A 17,357-nucleotide genomic window follows, 5' to 3' on the forward strand; every position below is an offset into this window, starting at 1 on the left:
TTTCTTTCTTTCTTTCTTTCTCTCTCTCTCTCTCTCTCTTTCTTTCTTTCTTTCTTTCTTTCTTTCTTTCTTTCTTTCTTTCTTTCTTTCTCTCTTTCTTTTTTCTTCCTTCCTTCCTTCCTTCCTTCCTTCCTTCCTTCCTTCCTTCCTTCCTTCCTTCCTTCCTTCCTTCCTCCTTCCTTCTTCTTTCTCTCTCTCTTTCTTTCTTTTTTCTTTCTTTCATCCTTCCATCCTTCCTTCCTTCTTTCTTTCTTTCTCTCTCTTTCTTTTTTCTTTCTTTCATCCTTCCTTCCTTCCTTCTTCTCTCTCTCTTTTTTCTTTCTTTCATCCTTCCTTCCTTCTTCTTCTTCCTTCCTTCTTCCTTCCTTCCTTCCTTCCTTCCTTCCTTCCTTCCTTCCTTCCTTCCTTCCTTCCTTCCTTCCTCCTCCCTCCCTCCCTCCCTCCCTCCCTCTCTCTCTCTCTCTTCTTTCTTTCTTTCTTTCTTTCTTTCTTTCTTTCTTTCTTTCTTTCTTTCTTTCTTTCTTTCTTTCTTTCTTTCTTTCTTTCTTTCTTTTTTCCTTCTCTCTTTCTTTCTTTCGAGTGGGAGAAGGGGTAACCATACCCAGTGGTGCTCAGGCATCACTTTTGGCAGACTCTGAGTACAATATATGGTGCCAGTGATGGAACCCCAGTTGGTCGTGTGCAATGCAAGTGCCCTACTGCTGTGTTATCACTCCATTCCCAACACACACGTTCTTGTTGGATAGATACACCATCTAGGAAGTAAATCTGAAGACATTTGTCCAAGGAAAACTTAGTTAATATATTTTAATTTAATTTTTACTTATTTCCTCCCCACTCACCCTACTCTTTGTTGATGTTGCAGTGACCAGGGGTCATACACATGCCACACTGTGGCAATGTCTGGGGAGTCATACATTAGTTTGCAGTCCTCACACTGCTGTGCTCACTGAGTTTTGCATTCCTTTAGTTGCCATGCTTGCACATGTGTTCACCAAGGGTCAAGCTCTTAGTAGAGGCAATCAGTTATGGTTGTAGTGCTGTGATGGTCATACAAGGATTTGTCTGGACTGCACTTCTTGCTGTGATGCTGCTCATCTTTCATTAGTGACAGTGCCAAACTTACCCTTGGCAAAACTCCTTTGTGGTACCTATACACTCTTGGCCATGGTATTGCTGAAAATTGCTTGTGACTCAGTGGATTACAGACAGCAGATCAGGCTTATATATTTGGTGGTTGTGGCAGGCAACCCTGGGCATTAGAGCTCATGCCCAAACACTCACAGGACAGGTGTTTGGAACCTGCCCAATCCCCCACGTGCAAGATTTTATTTTGTTTCTTAAAAGGTAAAAAATAGTGTTACTATAGTGTTACTTAGAAAAATGTATGGAGAGTTAGAGAGAGAGGGGGGAAAGGGGAGAGGGTATGGAGAAGTGAAAGATTGTGTGTGGGGGATGAAGAGGAAGGGGAGAAAGAGAGTGAATGAGAGCGAGAGAGAGAGAGAGAGAGAGAGACAGAAACCACAGTTTGTGATGTGAGCAGCAGAGAATGCATGCCAGCTATTCCAGATATTTTAAAAGCTGACCATTACCCCCTAATCTGCTTTTCAATTTGATTTCAGTGTTTTGCTTATCTTTTTCCCCCTTTCTCTTTAGCAAAAATATAAGGAAGACTATGAAAATAAAGTGAAAGGCAAATGGAGTGAGACGCCCTGCTTTGAAATTGCAACTGCCAGAATGAATGCTGATAACCTCAACTCAGTAAGAAGGCGGGGGTGACCAGCAGTCCTTGGCTTGGCTGTCCATTGTGATGTCCACTTCACCCAGAGCAGCAGCTACAAGTTTGAGTACAGGGCCCTTCTTGGCAGCAAGACCTTGTGTAGAATGCTTATGAAGGAAATCCCACAATACTCCCTTCCTTTGAGAAATAGTGTTTGGGTGATATTCCAATATTCTTGTTTTCATTTTCATAGAAACAGTACGGTTTCAAAGTTAGTATAGGCAAATGGGGCCTGTACTGTGTATCCTCAGGCTGGCAAGCAGAAATAGCAAATTTCTGAAACTGGATAATGTGGTTATTCTCAGAGTTTCCTATTGGGGAGCCAAAATCCTATTTATTTTTTCCTTTCTATGTTTACTGCCCCTGGCCTTTGACAGCAACTTTAGGTGACTGTTATCACATCTATTATAATTGCTCCAAATATCCATATGTCATGTTGTTATTTGCTTTTGTGGTGACATGAGATTCTCTAATTATAATCTCACCTTTGTAAGTCCAGAAAGCATGGCTTCATGTAGCTTCTCCAGAGGCCTCCCTGATCATCCTCGTGCAGTCTATTCCCACAGAAACCCTCCGGCATGTTTGATGTCTTACAGAGGAAATACCAGGAGGACTTTGAGAATCTTAAGGACCAGATCTACTTCATGCAGACAGAAACCCCAGAGTACAAAGTGAATAAGCAAGCTGGTGTGGCAGCTAGCAAGGTACAAGGAAACACTCATTTCATTTGGTTACTTTTGGGATGGGAAAATTTTTTATAACTCTTGTTATTGTATATAGTGAGGAGAAAAAAAAGGATTTTTTTGTTTGTTTTTTGGATCTATCAGAGTTGAGACTAGTTGATCTCATCTATTTGAAATAACAACAACCCTGAAAGTGTTTGGTGACTAGGAAAGGGTTATGAAATTTAAAACTAATTAATGCCATGCTTGAGCATTAATCACCCAGTTACCACTTAAGGCATTTCATAGAGTAAAGGGCCTTTTGATACAGTAGAGAATTGCCTTAAATAGGACGATCCTCTTTCCTCAAGAAGTTGGCAGTCCCATGGGGCTGGAGCAATAGCACAGCGGGTAGGGCGTTTGCCTTGCACGCGGCCGACCCGGGTTCAATTCCCAGCATCCCATATGGTCCCCTGAGCACCGCCAAAAGAAATTCCTGAGTGCATGAGCCAGGAGTAACCCCTGTGCATCGCCAGGTGTGACCCAAAAACAAAAAAAAAAAAGGAAAAAAGAAAGAAGTTGGTAGTTCTATATAAGAATATATAAGGCTCCATACCCACCTCTATGATTGTCTCCTTTTCCCATTCTGAACGAATAAATGAATGGAAAGAAAAGATATCCTGCAAATGTGTGCACATTCTCTGCTGCTATTATGAGTTACTCTGAATATTTTGTTTATAAAATGGCAAGCTACCATTTTTTTTCTAAAGAGAAACTTGATGTCTGGAAGTATGTCATAAAAACATTAATAGAAAGGAGAACAAAAATAACCCAGAGAGTTACTTCATGCTTTCCCCCCCTTAATTCCTGCAGGTAAAATACAAAGAAGACTATGAAAAGAATAAAGGAAAAGCAGATTATAATGTGCTTCCTGCCACGGAGAACCCGTTGCTCCGGCAGCTGAAAGCAGCAGGAAACGTCCTGAGTGATGTAAGTGGCCTCCGGACAGAATGTGGGTGTGTTTTCAAACTTCAGTTGCAGGAGATAAACCCTCTTTCCTTCCTTCTGCAATGAGAGGGTGCAGATGTAGCTTTCAGATAACCCGAAGACAGTGGAGTGCTGCTTCCCCGCGTGACCTCCCCGCAGAAAGGCACAAGCAGGATTTGTGCCATAGAGGACCCTGTGTGACAACGCCAGTAGGCACCTCACTTGTTCAGGAGGTGCCGGGTTCCTAGTCTCTGTGCAGAAAAAGAATGTTGTAGGAAGAATGCGGTTAGGATGGTGATAGAAGGAACCTTTGAAAAGGGAGGAAGGGGCTGGAGCTACATACAGCAGGTGGGGCATTTGCCTTGGATTCGATTCCTGGCTATCCCATAGGGTCCCCTGAGTGCTTTCTGAGTGCAGAGCCAGGAGTAAACCCCCTGAGCACTGCTGGGTGTTACCTAAATACCATTTTTAAAAAGAAAGAAAGAAAATAAGATAAGGGAGAAGTGACCCTGTATTAGTGCCCTGCCTCTGTGTTCCTCAGACCTGACACTGGGAGGACGAAGCTGCTCTGTGTTTCACAGCTCCTCTCCTCGACATACCCTCCTCTCACCGACCTTGGCCTAAGAAACCATCATTTGCAGACTTTAAACTTACTTCCTAAGGAGTAACATTTTTTCCCCTCATGTATCTTCACTTTTTTTAAAAAAGTTTTTTATTGAATCCCTGTGAGATAGACCATTACAAACCTGTTCATGATTGGAGTTCAATCATACAGTGTTCCAACACCCATCCCTCCACCAGTGTACATTTCCCAGCACCAAGTGTTCCCAGGTTCCCTCCCATCAACATCAACCCCCACCCCCACCCCACCCCATCCCCTGCCTGCCTCTCTCTCTCTCTCTCTCTCCCTTTATTCTCTCTCTTTGTCTTCTTTTGGGTTGTGGTTTGCAATATTGATACTGAAAAGTTATTAATATTATAGCTTACCTACTTTTAACCCGCAGGTCATATCCAGCGTGATCATTCCCAGCTATTATTGTCATAGCAGTCTCTTTGCATCCATTGACTAGTTCTTCTAACACCTGTTTTTCCTGGGCTAAGGCGTAACTTTAAAGTGTTTTTTTTTGGGTTTTTTTTTGGTGTGGATTTTTTCCTTTGTTTGTTTTTGGTTTTGGGTCACACCTGGCAGTGGTCAGGACTTAATCTTACCTCTGCACTTAAGGATCACTCCTAGCAGTGCTCAGGACACCCTGCAGGATACAGCAACCAAATCTAGGTTGGCTGCATGCAAGGCCAATGCCTTAACCACTGGACTGTATCTCCAGTCCCAATACTTGAAAATTGTTAAGATACTACAAATTTACTAGATTTAAACTGGATTGGCAAAGTGAGCCTCATATCAAAACATAAAGGAACCTCCCTCAGAAAGACTGACAACCTGAGACCCATTTCAACTAGATATGTAATAAGGATGGCTGTGTGAATGGTTGAGTCTTGTCCTTAGTGTTAGGACTCTCTACAGTTCTCTGGGTGGATTGCTTCTTTTCTTGACTCTTAAAGTAAGTCAGCATCATAGAATTGTACACATGTGATTGAGGGGTGGGTGAGACATGTGACAGGTGAGACAGTGTAAGTGGATGTAGTACTGACTCTGCTGAAAAAATGTAGAGGCTATTTCCTCTTTCCTGATGAAAGTCACATTTGTCACACATAGAAAACCCCCACACACTCAAATCCACTCTGCTGATACAGACAGGAAAAGGAAAATATTAAAAACCAATAGCACCATTTACAGCTTTCAAACCCAGCATAAAAGATGGCAATGATCTGTTTGATCGGTTGTGCACTTAATTGTTGTTTATTGATTGATATTGTTGGATCTCGAATCAATCCTACCAGAGAATTAAGACTTAGTACATCTGAGTTCTTATGTGTGCCTTACTTTTAAGATTTACTGTTTGTATTATGAGGGATTTTCCACAATAGGAAAAGAAGGGATGTAGGTGTATTTCTCATTGTGTATTAAACGTTTTAATGGAAGCTTGCTTAAAAAAAATTGAAAACTTCTGAGCTCAGAAGATTCTTGTGTTTTGTAGTATCTCAAGTGAAAGGAGCTGTGTGGGCTGGGAGAGGGAGAAGATAGCAATTCAGAAATATAGAGCACTAACCACTAGGACTTGGCTGGATGCAGCATAATTATACTGGAATGATGGCACAGCGGGTAGGGCGTTTGCCTTGCATGCAGCCGACCTGGGTTTGATTCCTCCATCCCTCTCAGAGAGCCTGGCAAGCTACCAAGAGTATCCTGCCCACATGGTAGAGCCTGGCAAGCTATCTGTGGTGTATTTGATACGCCAAAAACAGTAACAGCAAGTCTCACAATGGAGACGTTACTGGTGCCTGCTCGAGCAAATCGATGAACAACGGGACAAGTGCTATAGTGCTATTATTTTTTTGCACAATGTGAGAAACTTTGGCTTTACGGTAATTGCTGCACTGTAATTGCTTGAATGTTAGTTTTTTGGACCATTGCTGGCTGCTGTCCTGTTTCTTGACCCTTGGCTTAGTGCTGAAAATAAGTGCCACAGCTAGTGTGGGTGTGACAGGAATCAAATTGAATGGATTGTTTTTTTCTTTGACAGAAACTTTACAAGGAAAACTATGAAAAGACCAAGGCAAAGAGCATAAATTACTGTGAGACACCCAAATTCCAGCTTGATACAATTCTGCAGAACTTCAGTAGTGATGTAAGCCATACCTGGGTCACCCCCTCTGTGAAAGAAAAGAGCCATCATTTTGTCAACAAATTAGTAAAATATGTTTTTGTCTTTCAGGCAAAATATAGAGATTCCTACTTAAAGAATGTTTTGGGACATTATGTTGGAACCTTTGAGGATCCATATCAAACACACTGCATGAAAGTCACAGCTCAAAACAGTGATGTAAGTTCAAAGAATTGCTTCGCTTGCTAACCAACGTATTTGGGGGCATAAAAACAATGGTTACTTCCTTATATCCTTTCTTTATTCATAGAAAAACTACAAAGCAGAATATGAAGAGGACAGAGGCAAATGTTTCTTCCCCCAGACCATAACTCAAGAATATGAAGCAATTAAGAAACTAGATCAGTGTAAAGATGTAAGTCTGAAGTTTGAACACTATTACGCTAGAGCATCTCATTGTACTCAAGATAGGTTGAAAATGTTGACCCCCTTACAAATAGATGCAAGTGAAGAAATTGTAAACAAAAGTGTTTTCTGCTGTAGCTATGCTATTTTCCCCTGATATTACATTGTATTTCACGAGTTAATTCTTGATCAGCTTCCCAAGTATTTTTTTCAATTAATTAATTAATGAGTTTTTTAATGGATCTCCGTGAGGTACAGTTACAAGACTTTCAAGCTTGGCTATGTTTCAGTCATACAATGATAGAATACCCATTCCTCCACCAGTGCCCATTCTTCACCAGCAATGATCCCAATATGCCTCCTACCATTTCCATCCCTTCCCTGCCACCCTGCCCCGCTTCTGTGGCAGGGCATTCCCTTTTGCTCTCTCTCTCCTTTTGGGTGTTGTGGTTTGCAATAGAGGTATTGAGTATCCATCCTGTTTGGTCGATGGTTTATTTTCAGCGTGCATCTCCCATCCTGAGCAGGTCCTCCAAGCATCCTTTACTTGGTGGTCCCTTCTCTATCTGAGCCGCCTTTTCCCCCAGCATTCGAGGCCAGCTTCTAAGCCATGGAGCAATCCTCCTGGTGCTTATCTCTACTATTCTTGGGTGTTAGTCTCCTATTCTGTTACTTCCACAAATGAGTGCAATATTCCACAAATGAGTGCAATCTTTCTATGTCTGTCCCTCTCTTTCTGACTCATTACACTTAACATGATACTTTCCATGTTGATGCACCAAAAGATTTTCTGTTATTGGAAATCTGAAGATATGGGAAAGTTTTTTTTTGTCCTGGCTTAAGAAAGTAAAATCTAACCTGTAAACAAAAATAAGTTTTATTTACTCTAAGTTTCTTTTGGTTCTGGGGATCTGCTTGATTTACTCATGGGTCAGCTTGGGTTTGCCAGGTGATACTGCTAAGCCTGATTCCTTTTCTCCCCAATAGCATGCGTACAAAGTCCATCCAGATAAAACAAAATTCACACAAGTCACGGACTCTCCTGTTATGGTGCAAGCCCAAGTCAACTCCAAACAACTGAGTGACGTAAGTTTCTCTAGATAGCCGGAAACTTCTTTGTTTTTTTAGTGACGCAATATAGTTTCTTTTTTTGTTTATTTTTTAGCAAAATAATTTTTGCTGAATGAAATTTACTTAGAAAGATGTATAGGTGAGAGAAAGACAGGAAGATGTGTTCCAAAGAGAACACAGACTTTAAAAAGGCAAGCAAACTGATATCCAGGAACTTTGATAAAGCATATAACATACTTCTGAACATATAATCCAGTGACTAGTTACAGTTATGAAAAGGGCTATATAAGTTTTTTCCAAATTTAATGCACGCATACACGCTTGAAATATTACAGTGTTTTCCTATTTAGCTGCCTTGCATATTCTTGGGTAGATAACAGTTACAGTAACATGGTTCCACAAGGGAAACAAATGTCACCTAATGCCATGGAAAGAACATGAGTTGTCTGATCAGACAAAGTTGGATTCAAATTCTACTTCTGTCATTTGTGACATGGTAGAATAGAAAAATGATTTGACCGCTCCATGTCTCATATTTTTCTTTTACAATGTGTGGTTGTTTTGGAAAGTAAGAGATGCATGCACAATACATGATTGAATACCTTCCCATTAAGAGTACATGGCATGTAACTCTTGATGAGCAGGTATCCAATATGTGGGATTCCTTGCTCTCCAATTATTACCAGAAAAGTGGGGTGAGTTGAACAATATGTGTTTTAATAATGAAGCTTCAGTCTTGTGTTGAGTGAAAATGAAGTAAAAACAATAAAGAACAAGACCATTATGGCCACACATGAAAATTTAATTAGATTATCAACAAATCATGATGTATGAAGGAATATAGCCTTATATACTGTGCCTTTGATAGGAAAGGTTGTCCGGGTAAGGAGAATTGGCAACAGTAAGAAAGAAAGGACTGTCATTAAGTATCTACAAGGCCAACTGTGCTATTCATGGGGAGCAGGGGACCCATATGGAAGAGCCACCTCTTTCATTAGAGTTACCATGGTGACAGATGTGATTACAGCTATCATCTGTCCAACACACAGCTGGTTAATGATGCTTGGTAGTCTCCTGAGACTTTATTTTCAAGCAGTCTTCAGAGATAACCGGTATGTAGCCTCTCTAACTTTCTCTCTCCCTGGTTCTCTTAGCTAAATTATAAAGCAAAGCATGAAAGTGAAAAGTTCAAGTGCCACGTACCCCCGGACACTCCTGCCCTCATACAGCACAAGGTCAACGCCTACAACCTGAGTGACGTAAGTTCACGTGTGCTGTGCTACATGATATACTCACAGACTGCCCTTCATTTTTGAAATACATCATGAAATAATAATTTTCCTTTTAGAGCTGGAAAGATCAGCTAAGATCATGTTCCTATATCTCTGCCAATATAACTTTGGATCCGCTGTATAAGTTGTATGCAATCCTCTTTCTAAGTAGCTTCACACATTCAGATAATTGAAATGTATTTTTAAGCCTTCAAGGGCCAGAGCTATCGTATACCAGGTAGGGTGTTTGCCTTGCATATCTTTGACTGGGTTTGATCCCCGCCATGCCCACCAAGAGTGATTCCTGAGCACAGAGCCAGGAGTAAGCCTTGAGTACTGCTGGGAGTGGCTCAAAAACAACAAACCCCCAAACCTAAAAAACAAAGCTTCCTTTGGGGGCCAGAAGATAGTACAGCCAGAAGGTCACTGTCTTGCCTTGAACAAGGTCAACCTGGGTTAGATCCCTGGCATCCCGTATGGTACCCTGAGTAATTACCACCAAGAGTAATTTTTCTGAGTGCTGAGTCAAGAGTCAGCTCTGAAAATTAGTGGGTGTGGCCCCCAAATAAACAAACAAACAAAATGACTTTCAAAATGCCACCACTAATATGTGTTTAATTGGAAATGTTAGGTTAAACCCTATTATACTATTACAATTTTTCTTTCAGAATCTGAAGTATTAAAACAAAAGATATAAGTTCATTTTCCTCATTTCACTAGATCTGTATTGCTCTTTATTACATAGAATCAGTATTCATTAGTACATGTATGAAATGGTGCCCTGAGAAATAGACAGGGTATTCCAGAGGCCTAAGGTCAAGTATTCATTCAGTCTTTCATTTTCCAAAGTGAGTTTATAGGAAAGTCAAACTGTCCTCAGTAAGGGGGGCAGGGTGTGGGACTAGACCTCAATTTCTTCAAAAAGCTTATGGATAAGTGCTAAAAGTATTTAGCAGCAATAATTACTGCAATTATTCATAAAATAACCTTTGCAGAGAACTTTGAGAGCAAATGAAAGCTTTATATCATAAAAAGTAAATTAACTATAAGATATCTTCCTCACTCTATAAGATATACAGTGTTAGAATCAAATGTCAGTACAATAATCAGAATTCAGTTAATTCTTTGTAAGATTAATAGAAAGCTTTAAATTCTTCATAATCAAGCTTCAGCTTGAGAAGAATGGTCTGAAATATCCTAGATTTCCTGAACAATGGAAATGGTTCATTTCCTTGATATTAAGGCAAGGTATCATGTTACCCTTTAATTTTTAAAGTATGCCAGCACCCATCATTTGATATTGATGCCTTTGTGAAATTTTTCCTGTGCAGAATATCTATAAGCAAGACTGGGAGAAGACCAAAGCTAAGAAGTTTGACATTAAAGTGGACGCTATTCCTTTGCTGGCCGCCAAAGCCAACAGCAGAAATGCCAGTGAGGCGAGTGAGGCCACAATGCCTGGGCAAGGGACTCCCAGTCATGGTTCGTGGCAGGCGGGATCTGACATGTGTACTGTTTTCGCAGGTGATGTACAAGAAAGACTATGAGAAAAACAAAGGGAAGATGATTGGTGCTCTCAGCATTAATGATGATCCCAAAATGCTGCACTCCTTGAAGACGGCCAAAAACCAGAGTGACGTGAGTGTTTTGCTAAATTGCTCTTCTTTTCAGACATGACCATATTTACTGCTTAATACCCTCGATGGGAAGTTGGCTTTCATGAAATCTTAGATTCAGGATAATATCTCAAACAGGAGAGGCCAGGGGTGAAGGATGACTCATCTCATTATAATTCTTAAGATGTCTTTGCATTTTGAGACACCAGTGAATAGGCTAAAATTTCCCTTAGTCACCTTAATAATATTTGTCCTAATCAGAGGCAAACATATTAGCAGTGTTGTTTCCAAGTGTTTTCCTTGAAAAACACTTTCAAGAGAAAACACAGTATCTTATTATGTATAAACATATATTCATTCCATGTCATGACATTCATGACATGAATTCATGACATGACATTCATGACATGAGTCAAGAAACTCTGCAAGAATGCATACAGAAAAATTTGAAAAGAAGTGAGAAAATCAGGCAAAAGACAAATAAAATAGGAAAAACTAGTAGGAAAATATAACCTCAAAAACAAAGCATTTTATTTTATAAAAATATTGCTCTCACTATAAAGACTTTAAAATGCTTATAAAAATACTTGTAAGGGCGATTGGAGGCCGCCCTAAAAGCCTCCATCCCTCTCAGAGAGCCCAGCAAGCTACCAAGAGTACCCAGCCCGCACGGCAGAGCCTACCTAGCAAGCTACCCGTGGCATATTCTATATGCCAAAAACAGTAACAACAATGAACCTCATCCGCCTGACACTGAAAGTGCCCCCAATAAAAATAAAATGAGTTGATTTTCCAATTCATAGCAAATAAGAAATGTTCCCCACTCTGTATCATTTGCAAATAACCCTATGTTTAGTGGGTGTGCATTTTTATATGGAAGGCTTAAAAACCAGAGCTGGTCCAGGGTGTGCTCACATGGGTATAGCACCTTCCCAGTGTTCCAGCCCAAGCCTCAGACCAGCCTCCCCAAGCCCCACTGGGTTCGGCCCTTACAACAATTAGAAAAGAACCTCTGCAACAGAACTACTGAGAGTAGTCCCAATAATAATTTTAAAAAGTGAGAAAAACCCAACAATTTAATATATTTATATAATAAATAAATATTTTCCAGTATTATTTCTGTTAAGTAAATTTTTAGTTTGAGTCATAAAATTCCACTTCCGGAGGGGCTACAACATGCATTTTCATCAAATGCTAAATACTTTTTTCTAGGACTATGCCTGAGTCTCAAAAGTTCATATGCTTTTCCCTCATGTTGTATCAGTTTTTTAAAAGTTCATTTTCTTTCAAATGCATCAAGTGGAAAGGATTATTTTTATGCCAAAATATTGCTGGTTGGAACCAGAGAGTAAGTACAGTGAGTAAAGTGTTTGCCCTGCATGTGACCAACACTGTATCATCCCTGGCATCCCATAAGGTCCCTCCAGGAGTGATTCCTGGGTGCAGAGCCAGGAGTAAGCCCTGAGCACCACTGAGTCTGGCCCCAAACAGCACTGTCTGTAGCATTGTCATCCTGTTGTTCATCAATTTGCTCAAGCAGGCACCAGTAACATCTCCATGTGAGACTTGTTGTTACTGTTTTTGGCATATCGGTTACACCACGGGGAGCTTGCCAGGCTCTGCCATTTGGGCAGGATACTCTCGGTAGCTTGCCGGGCTCTCCGAGAGGGATGGAGGAATCGAATCCGGGTCAACCTCATGCAAGGCAAACGCCTTATCTGCTGTGATATCGCTCCAGTTCGCCCCAAACAACAGTTACAAAAAATTGTTTGGTGCTTGCTTTACAAGCTTGTGTTCTTAAACAGATATCTTGTCACTTGTCTCTGTGTCTCTTTGCTTGCTTTTCCCATTCTGGAGAAACCTTTGTTCTCTCTGATTATGTACTTCCTCTTTCTTTCCCCTCACATCTTTCTAAATAAGTTTCATGCGATAGTTTGAAACAAAAAAAACTATCTTGCTTCAAACACACACACAAAAGTTTCTTGCAAGGCCAGGGTTCTGTCCTTGACACTGCGCAATCCCTTGAGCACGCCCCGGAGCAGACTCCAAGCAACAAGCCTGGAGTAGCCCCTCTGGCCCGAGCCCCAAAGCAGTTGCTTTGGACAGCAGCAATCGTGTTTCCTGGTATATTCTGACCACAGCATACTAGAATTAGTAGCAAACATCTGTATGGTTATTAATTGACTAGGTTATGCAAAACATGGGCCTCTATAATGTTGCTTTGTGGAAAATAAACACTTAAAAATTATTCTTTGCGTTAAATTACAGCAATGGCACAAATAAGTTTTTTTTACCAAGAAATGTATCTTTCAATATTTTTCTCTGTCTACTTGTTTTTGCAGAGATTATACAAAGAAAATTATGAGAAAACCAAGGCAAAGAGCATGAACTACTGTGAGACCCCCAAATATCAGCTTGACACTCTGCTGAAGGCCTTCAGTGAGGTTTGAAAGACTATGATTACTCCTGGAGGGGGAGGGCTTTCCTACCTCTGGGAAAGTCATTGTCCATTTGAGTCACATGTGTTTTCTTTTCCAGGCTAAATATAAAGATTCTTATGTCCAGAATGTCTTGGGGCATTACATAGGCAGCTTTGAGGACCCATATGAAATGCATTGCATGAAAGTCTCAGCTCAAAACAGTGATGTAAGTTTGAAGATAATTGTTTGAGCCTCACAGGGACACTCTGAGCAATAACAATCACAAACTAATTTTGTTCTTTCTCATTATAGAAAAATTACAAAGCAGAATATGAAGAAGATAGAGGGAAATGCTATTTCCCTCAGACAATAACGCAGGAATATGAAGCAATCAAGAAGCTAGACCAGTGCAAAGATGTAAGTGAGCCGCCCTGGATTCTGGCCATGGGGCTTGGAATTCTTGTGCCACCTAGTGGTAAATTTAGCAGGTGTTTAAATGTTAACATCTAGTGGTTAGGAGATGTAAATTAAAATTTTTGACTTGGGGATAGAATTGAGGGCCACAAAAATTACTGTTGCAGAAGCATTATTTGTTACAGAATAATTTCCGGTTTTATAAATCATTGTTTAGTTTATATACACAGAACTTTAAGGAAGGAAATTTGGAAATTTGTAAGCTACGCAAATTGGCCTAAAGGGGCTAACTGTGTCAGACGCTGTCCTTGGTGCTGGGAAAGACAAGGAGTGAAGTGGGTCGCCTTATGTTCAGGATGCACTTGAAGGAGAGATAGTTAACTAGAAGCACCCAGCTAAGAAAAATATAACAGACATGAAACTTGGAATGCTGCTCTCGGATTAACGTGGAAGCGAGATGGCATAGGCACTATAGGACGAGTGGTCAGGGAACATTTAAGGAGGAAGTATGTAGGTGTGCCCAGATCAGAGAAGGAGAAGCAGGAAGCAGGAAGAACAGCCCATGGAGAGAAAAAGCGTGGCGGGTAAGGATTTGGTGTGGAGCATACCTCAAAGTGTGCTGCTCAGACTGCTGGCACGGCCATGAAGTAATGGACAAAAGTCAGGCCTTCCACACGCAGAGCACATGCTCCAGCCCGTGAGACTGTCTTCCCTAGGCCAGTCTTGGAAGGATGAGGGAGATCGGAAATGGGCCAGTGGTCAAAGGTGAAGTGAAAGGAGATAAAGAAGGAGGTATATTCTCTAGTGTGAGCCTCATAAACCAAAATGCAATTTGATCAAATGACAAGGTCAGTGGAAAGCCACTGCACAAACAAGGGAGAAGATTGATTTAATTGGTGAATTGTAGTAAGAAAACAAGTTTAGAAACAACTTCAGAAAGATAGATGAGGAGAGAAGGGGACAGCGATAAAAAGAGAAAGAGAACATGAGAGAGAAACAAAAAGACAGAAAGTGTGTAAAAATAAAAAAGAAAAGAAAAGGCATGCGCGGGCGGCGAGGCAGGTGAAGGAACGGAGCCAAGATGGTTGGTCTCACTTACAGTTTATTCCAATCTCATCTCCATTCTCCTCTGATTATCCTCCTGCTTCTTTCTCCCCCATGCTACTTCATTCTCCTTTTCTGCTCCTCTCTGGAACTCCTCTCTCTCGATCTGTGGCTCTGGCCCCCGTGGATCTGGCCCCCAACCCACTCTTACAGCCTAGTTAAATCTCCACAGCATGAGGGGGTTGGGGCATACACATAGGTGTGGTCAGCAATAGGGTAAGGTTCTTTTCCCTCAGGGGATGCTTCTCCTAGGACTTAATTCTCTTTCAGCAGGAGGATCCACCCAAGGGCAGAGTCCCATGAATGTGTTTCTCTTCTCCTCAGCCAGCAAACATACAAGAATTCATAATATTAATCATTTTGTATGGACACAATAAGAGATGCATTAAAGCTTATAGAATTGCTCTCCTGGGGCCATCTCAATCTCAGACTACAGTGCTCAGGCCAGATCAGTCTTTTCTATCCCTGGCAGGGTCCCAGTCTCATAATTACTATTGGATCATGACAGCATTTGTCTATGATCAAGCTCTTAACTTATAGTTAAGAATTAGGCACTTTGGCCAGGCCCATCTCGATGCCAGGGTAGCACATAACTCACCGCTTGCCCTGGATCCTTCCTGTCCCACGTCGGAGACCCTACTTTGGGGTGCTAGGAACTGAGGGCAACTGAGGCTTAAGTGGAGAAAGCAGATGCCCGGGAGGGAATAATATTCGAGGCCAATTAAGTCCCAAGTTACAAAAACATAATATTGTCTTCTTGTGTCTATATAAAAAAGACATAGCTTTAAAGTAAATTATTCAAAAGGCATAAAGAGGAGAGAAAGGCAATGTTATAATATTCAGTGTCCTAGGAAGTTCTGACCTTACAAATTAGCAGTCATATTAAGGGAAGAGCAGATAAACTGGTAGAAGTGGTTACAGATAAACAAAGGAATGGGAGTGACTCGGGAGCACTTTGATGGGCGTGACTGATATACTTAAGCTCCTAGTGGCAAGGGGAGAAAGGACAAACCAATGATATCCAACAGAAAGGAGGTCAGAACAGAGTAACCACATTTTAAGAAAGAAAATATGCTTTATTTTTGACTAGAAGGGTTTTCTTATATACTAGGTACATATGAAAAGTATAAAGTTGAATTATGAAATATAATTGAATAACATCTTCTTTTCAGCATACCTACAAAGTCCATCCAGATAAAACCAAATTCACCGTTGTTACTGATTCTCCTGTATTGCTGCAAGCCCAACTCAACACAAAACAGCTTAGTGACGTAAGTGTCTTTATTTATGCATGTGTGGGTAGCCCAGAGTGCTTGATTGAAAGACAAGCATTGCAAGCTTAAACTTTACAGCCTCAGCTATTATCACTACATCATTTTAAAAAAAAGATTTATAAAATAAAATGCAAATGAAGTCACTCGATTGAATTGTCGCTTCAGGCAAAAGAGTGCCCAACACTCATACTAATAGTAATTATTTGATTACTTAGGAATCTTAATGGGAATTTGCTCATTAGTATCTGTCATGTACTAAAGATAATTCAGATTAAAACTTCAGGGCATCTTCACAATTGTGAAAAACAACAAGTACATCTAATTGGGTAGGTTAGATGGCAAACAAGGCAAACACTTCCCTTTCTTGAATTTGCTCACAAAGATTTTACAAAATTATAAGAGCACAGACACAATATAGGCATCACACAATAATCAGAAAATTATTATAAGATGATTGTGAAGAACTAAAGTAGGTTCATATGAGAGAGGGACTGCTTGGGTGGTTAAGGAAAGTGCAGAACAGACTAGACCAGCTGTGCCAGAGTTGAGGAAGAGCAACAGTGCGTCTCAGATACTCATGGCTACGAGGATAACCGGTGATCCTGTTAGAATGTGGATTTTGAGTCAGAATAGTGAAGGGAGTCACTATCTGACTCTCTAGTAAGGTCTTAGGTGATGCCAATGAAGTACCAAGTTGGGGTGAGTAGGACTATACCTCAGTGTTGAGGTGTGAATACTTGCTGGGAGGAGCATGCCCTTCCCAGGAAAGGAAAATATAGTCTAACGGATCCTCACTGTTCTCAATAGATACTTGTACTATGGTTTTAAATCAAAATATACTTAATGGGACCAATTTTACCATGAGTTAATCAATAAAAATAATAGAGTTAAGTTCCTTCACCGTATTTCTGATCACAGAAAACACCATCAAACTTGAAAAACCTCCATACATTTCTAATATTAAATAATAATTTGCATTAATTCATTCATTCAATTTCCATTGCTCTTATTCCACATCAGGGCCATGGGTGAACAAAACCAGCTTAGGGCACAAGGTAGGAACCAATTCTGGATAGGATATCTTTGCATCTTAGGGCGTGCTCATACATACCATGCTAAGACAGACTGGGACAATCTATTAATTTAATGTGCTCAGTTTGGGATGTGGCAGGAACCCAGAGCACCTGCTATAATCCCAAACATAGGGACAATGTGAAAACTACACACAAACATATTTGGAGCTTCAAGAAAGATCAGCCAAACATCAGCTTCACTGACAGAGTTGAATGTGGCAAGTTGCAGAGAAATGCAATGCCATCCCTAGGGCCCGCACATTCCTCTTGTCGCCCGGGTTAGATTTCTCTTTGAAGTTGCTTACTGCATAATCAGCTTGTTCAATTTTGTGCGTTTGCCTTTATCTCCAAAATTTAGCAGCCTCATCTTTTCCTTTTGCCTAATGTCATCTTTCTAATATTTAATGTCATATTTTGTGTGTATGCCAAAAATAGTAACAATAAGTCTCACAAGAGAGACGTTACTGGTGCCCACCCAAGCAAATCGATGAGCAATGGGATGACAGTGACAGTGACAGTGATTTTGTGTGTTGATAATTCTGTGAGTTAATAATTTG

The 17,357-nt window shown here is 40.6% G+C and overlaps 1 protein-coding gene across 1 annotated transcript in view; it reads left to right on the plus strand.

Annotated features, from left to right (window-relative positions):
• The window catches only part of NEB (nebulin), a 234,641-nt gene that overhangs the window by 29,255 nt on the left and 188,029 nt on the right, over window positions 1-17,357 (plus strand). Inside the window, exons 11-24 of the mRNA XM_055120062.1 lie at window positions 1,657-1,761; window positions 2,377-2,484; window positions 3,316-3,432; window positions 6,072-6,176; window positions 6,264-6,371; window positions 6,463-6,567; window positions 7,545-7,643; window positions 8,783-8,887; window positions 10,231-10,338; window positions 10,424-10,537; window positions 12,858-12,959; window positions 13,054-13,161; window positions 13,248-13,352; window positions 15,626-15,724. Coding sequence (XP_054976037.1) covers window positions 1,657-1,761; window positions 2,377-2,484; window positions 3,316-3,432; window positions 6,072-6,176; window positions 6,264-6,371; window positions 6,463-6,567; window positions 7,545-7,643; window positions 8,783-8,887; window positions 10,231-10,338; window positions 10,424-10,537; window positions 12,858-12,959; window positions 13,054-13,161; window positions 13,248-13,352; window positions 15,626-15,724 — 1,488 coding nt within the window. The remainder of the gene's footprint in view (window positions 1-1,656; window positions 1,762-2,376; window positions 2,485-3,315; window positions 3,433-6,071; window positions 6,177-6,263; window positions 6,372-6,462; window positions 6,568-7,544; window positions 7,644-8,782; window positions 8,888-10,230; window positions 10,339-10,423; window positions 10,538-12,857; window positions 12,960-13,053; window positions 13,162-13,247; window positions 13,353-15,625; window positions 15,725-17,357) is intronic.

This window comes from Sorex araneus, chromosome 1 (assembly GCF_027595985.1).
Source record: "Sorex araneus isolate mSorAra2 chromosome 1, mSorAra2.pri, whole genome shotgun sequence".
Classification (NCBI taxonomy): Eukaryota; Metazoa; Chordata; class Mammalia; order Eulipotyphla; family Soricidae; genus Sorex; species Sorex araneus.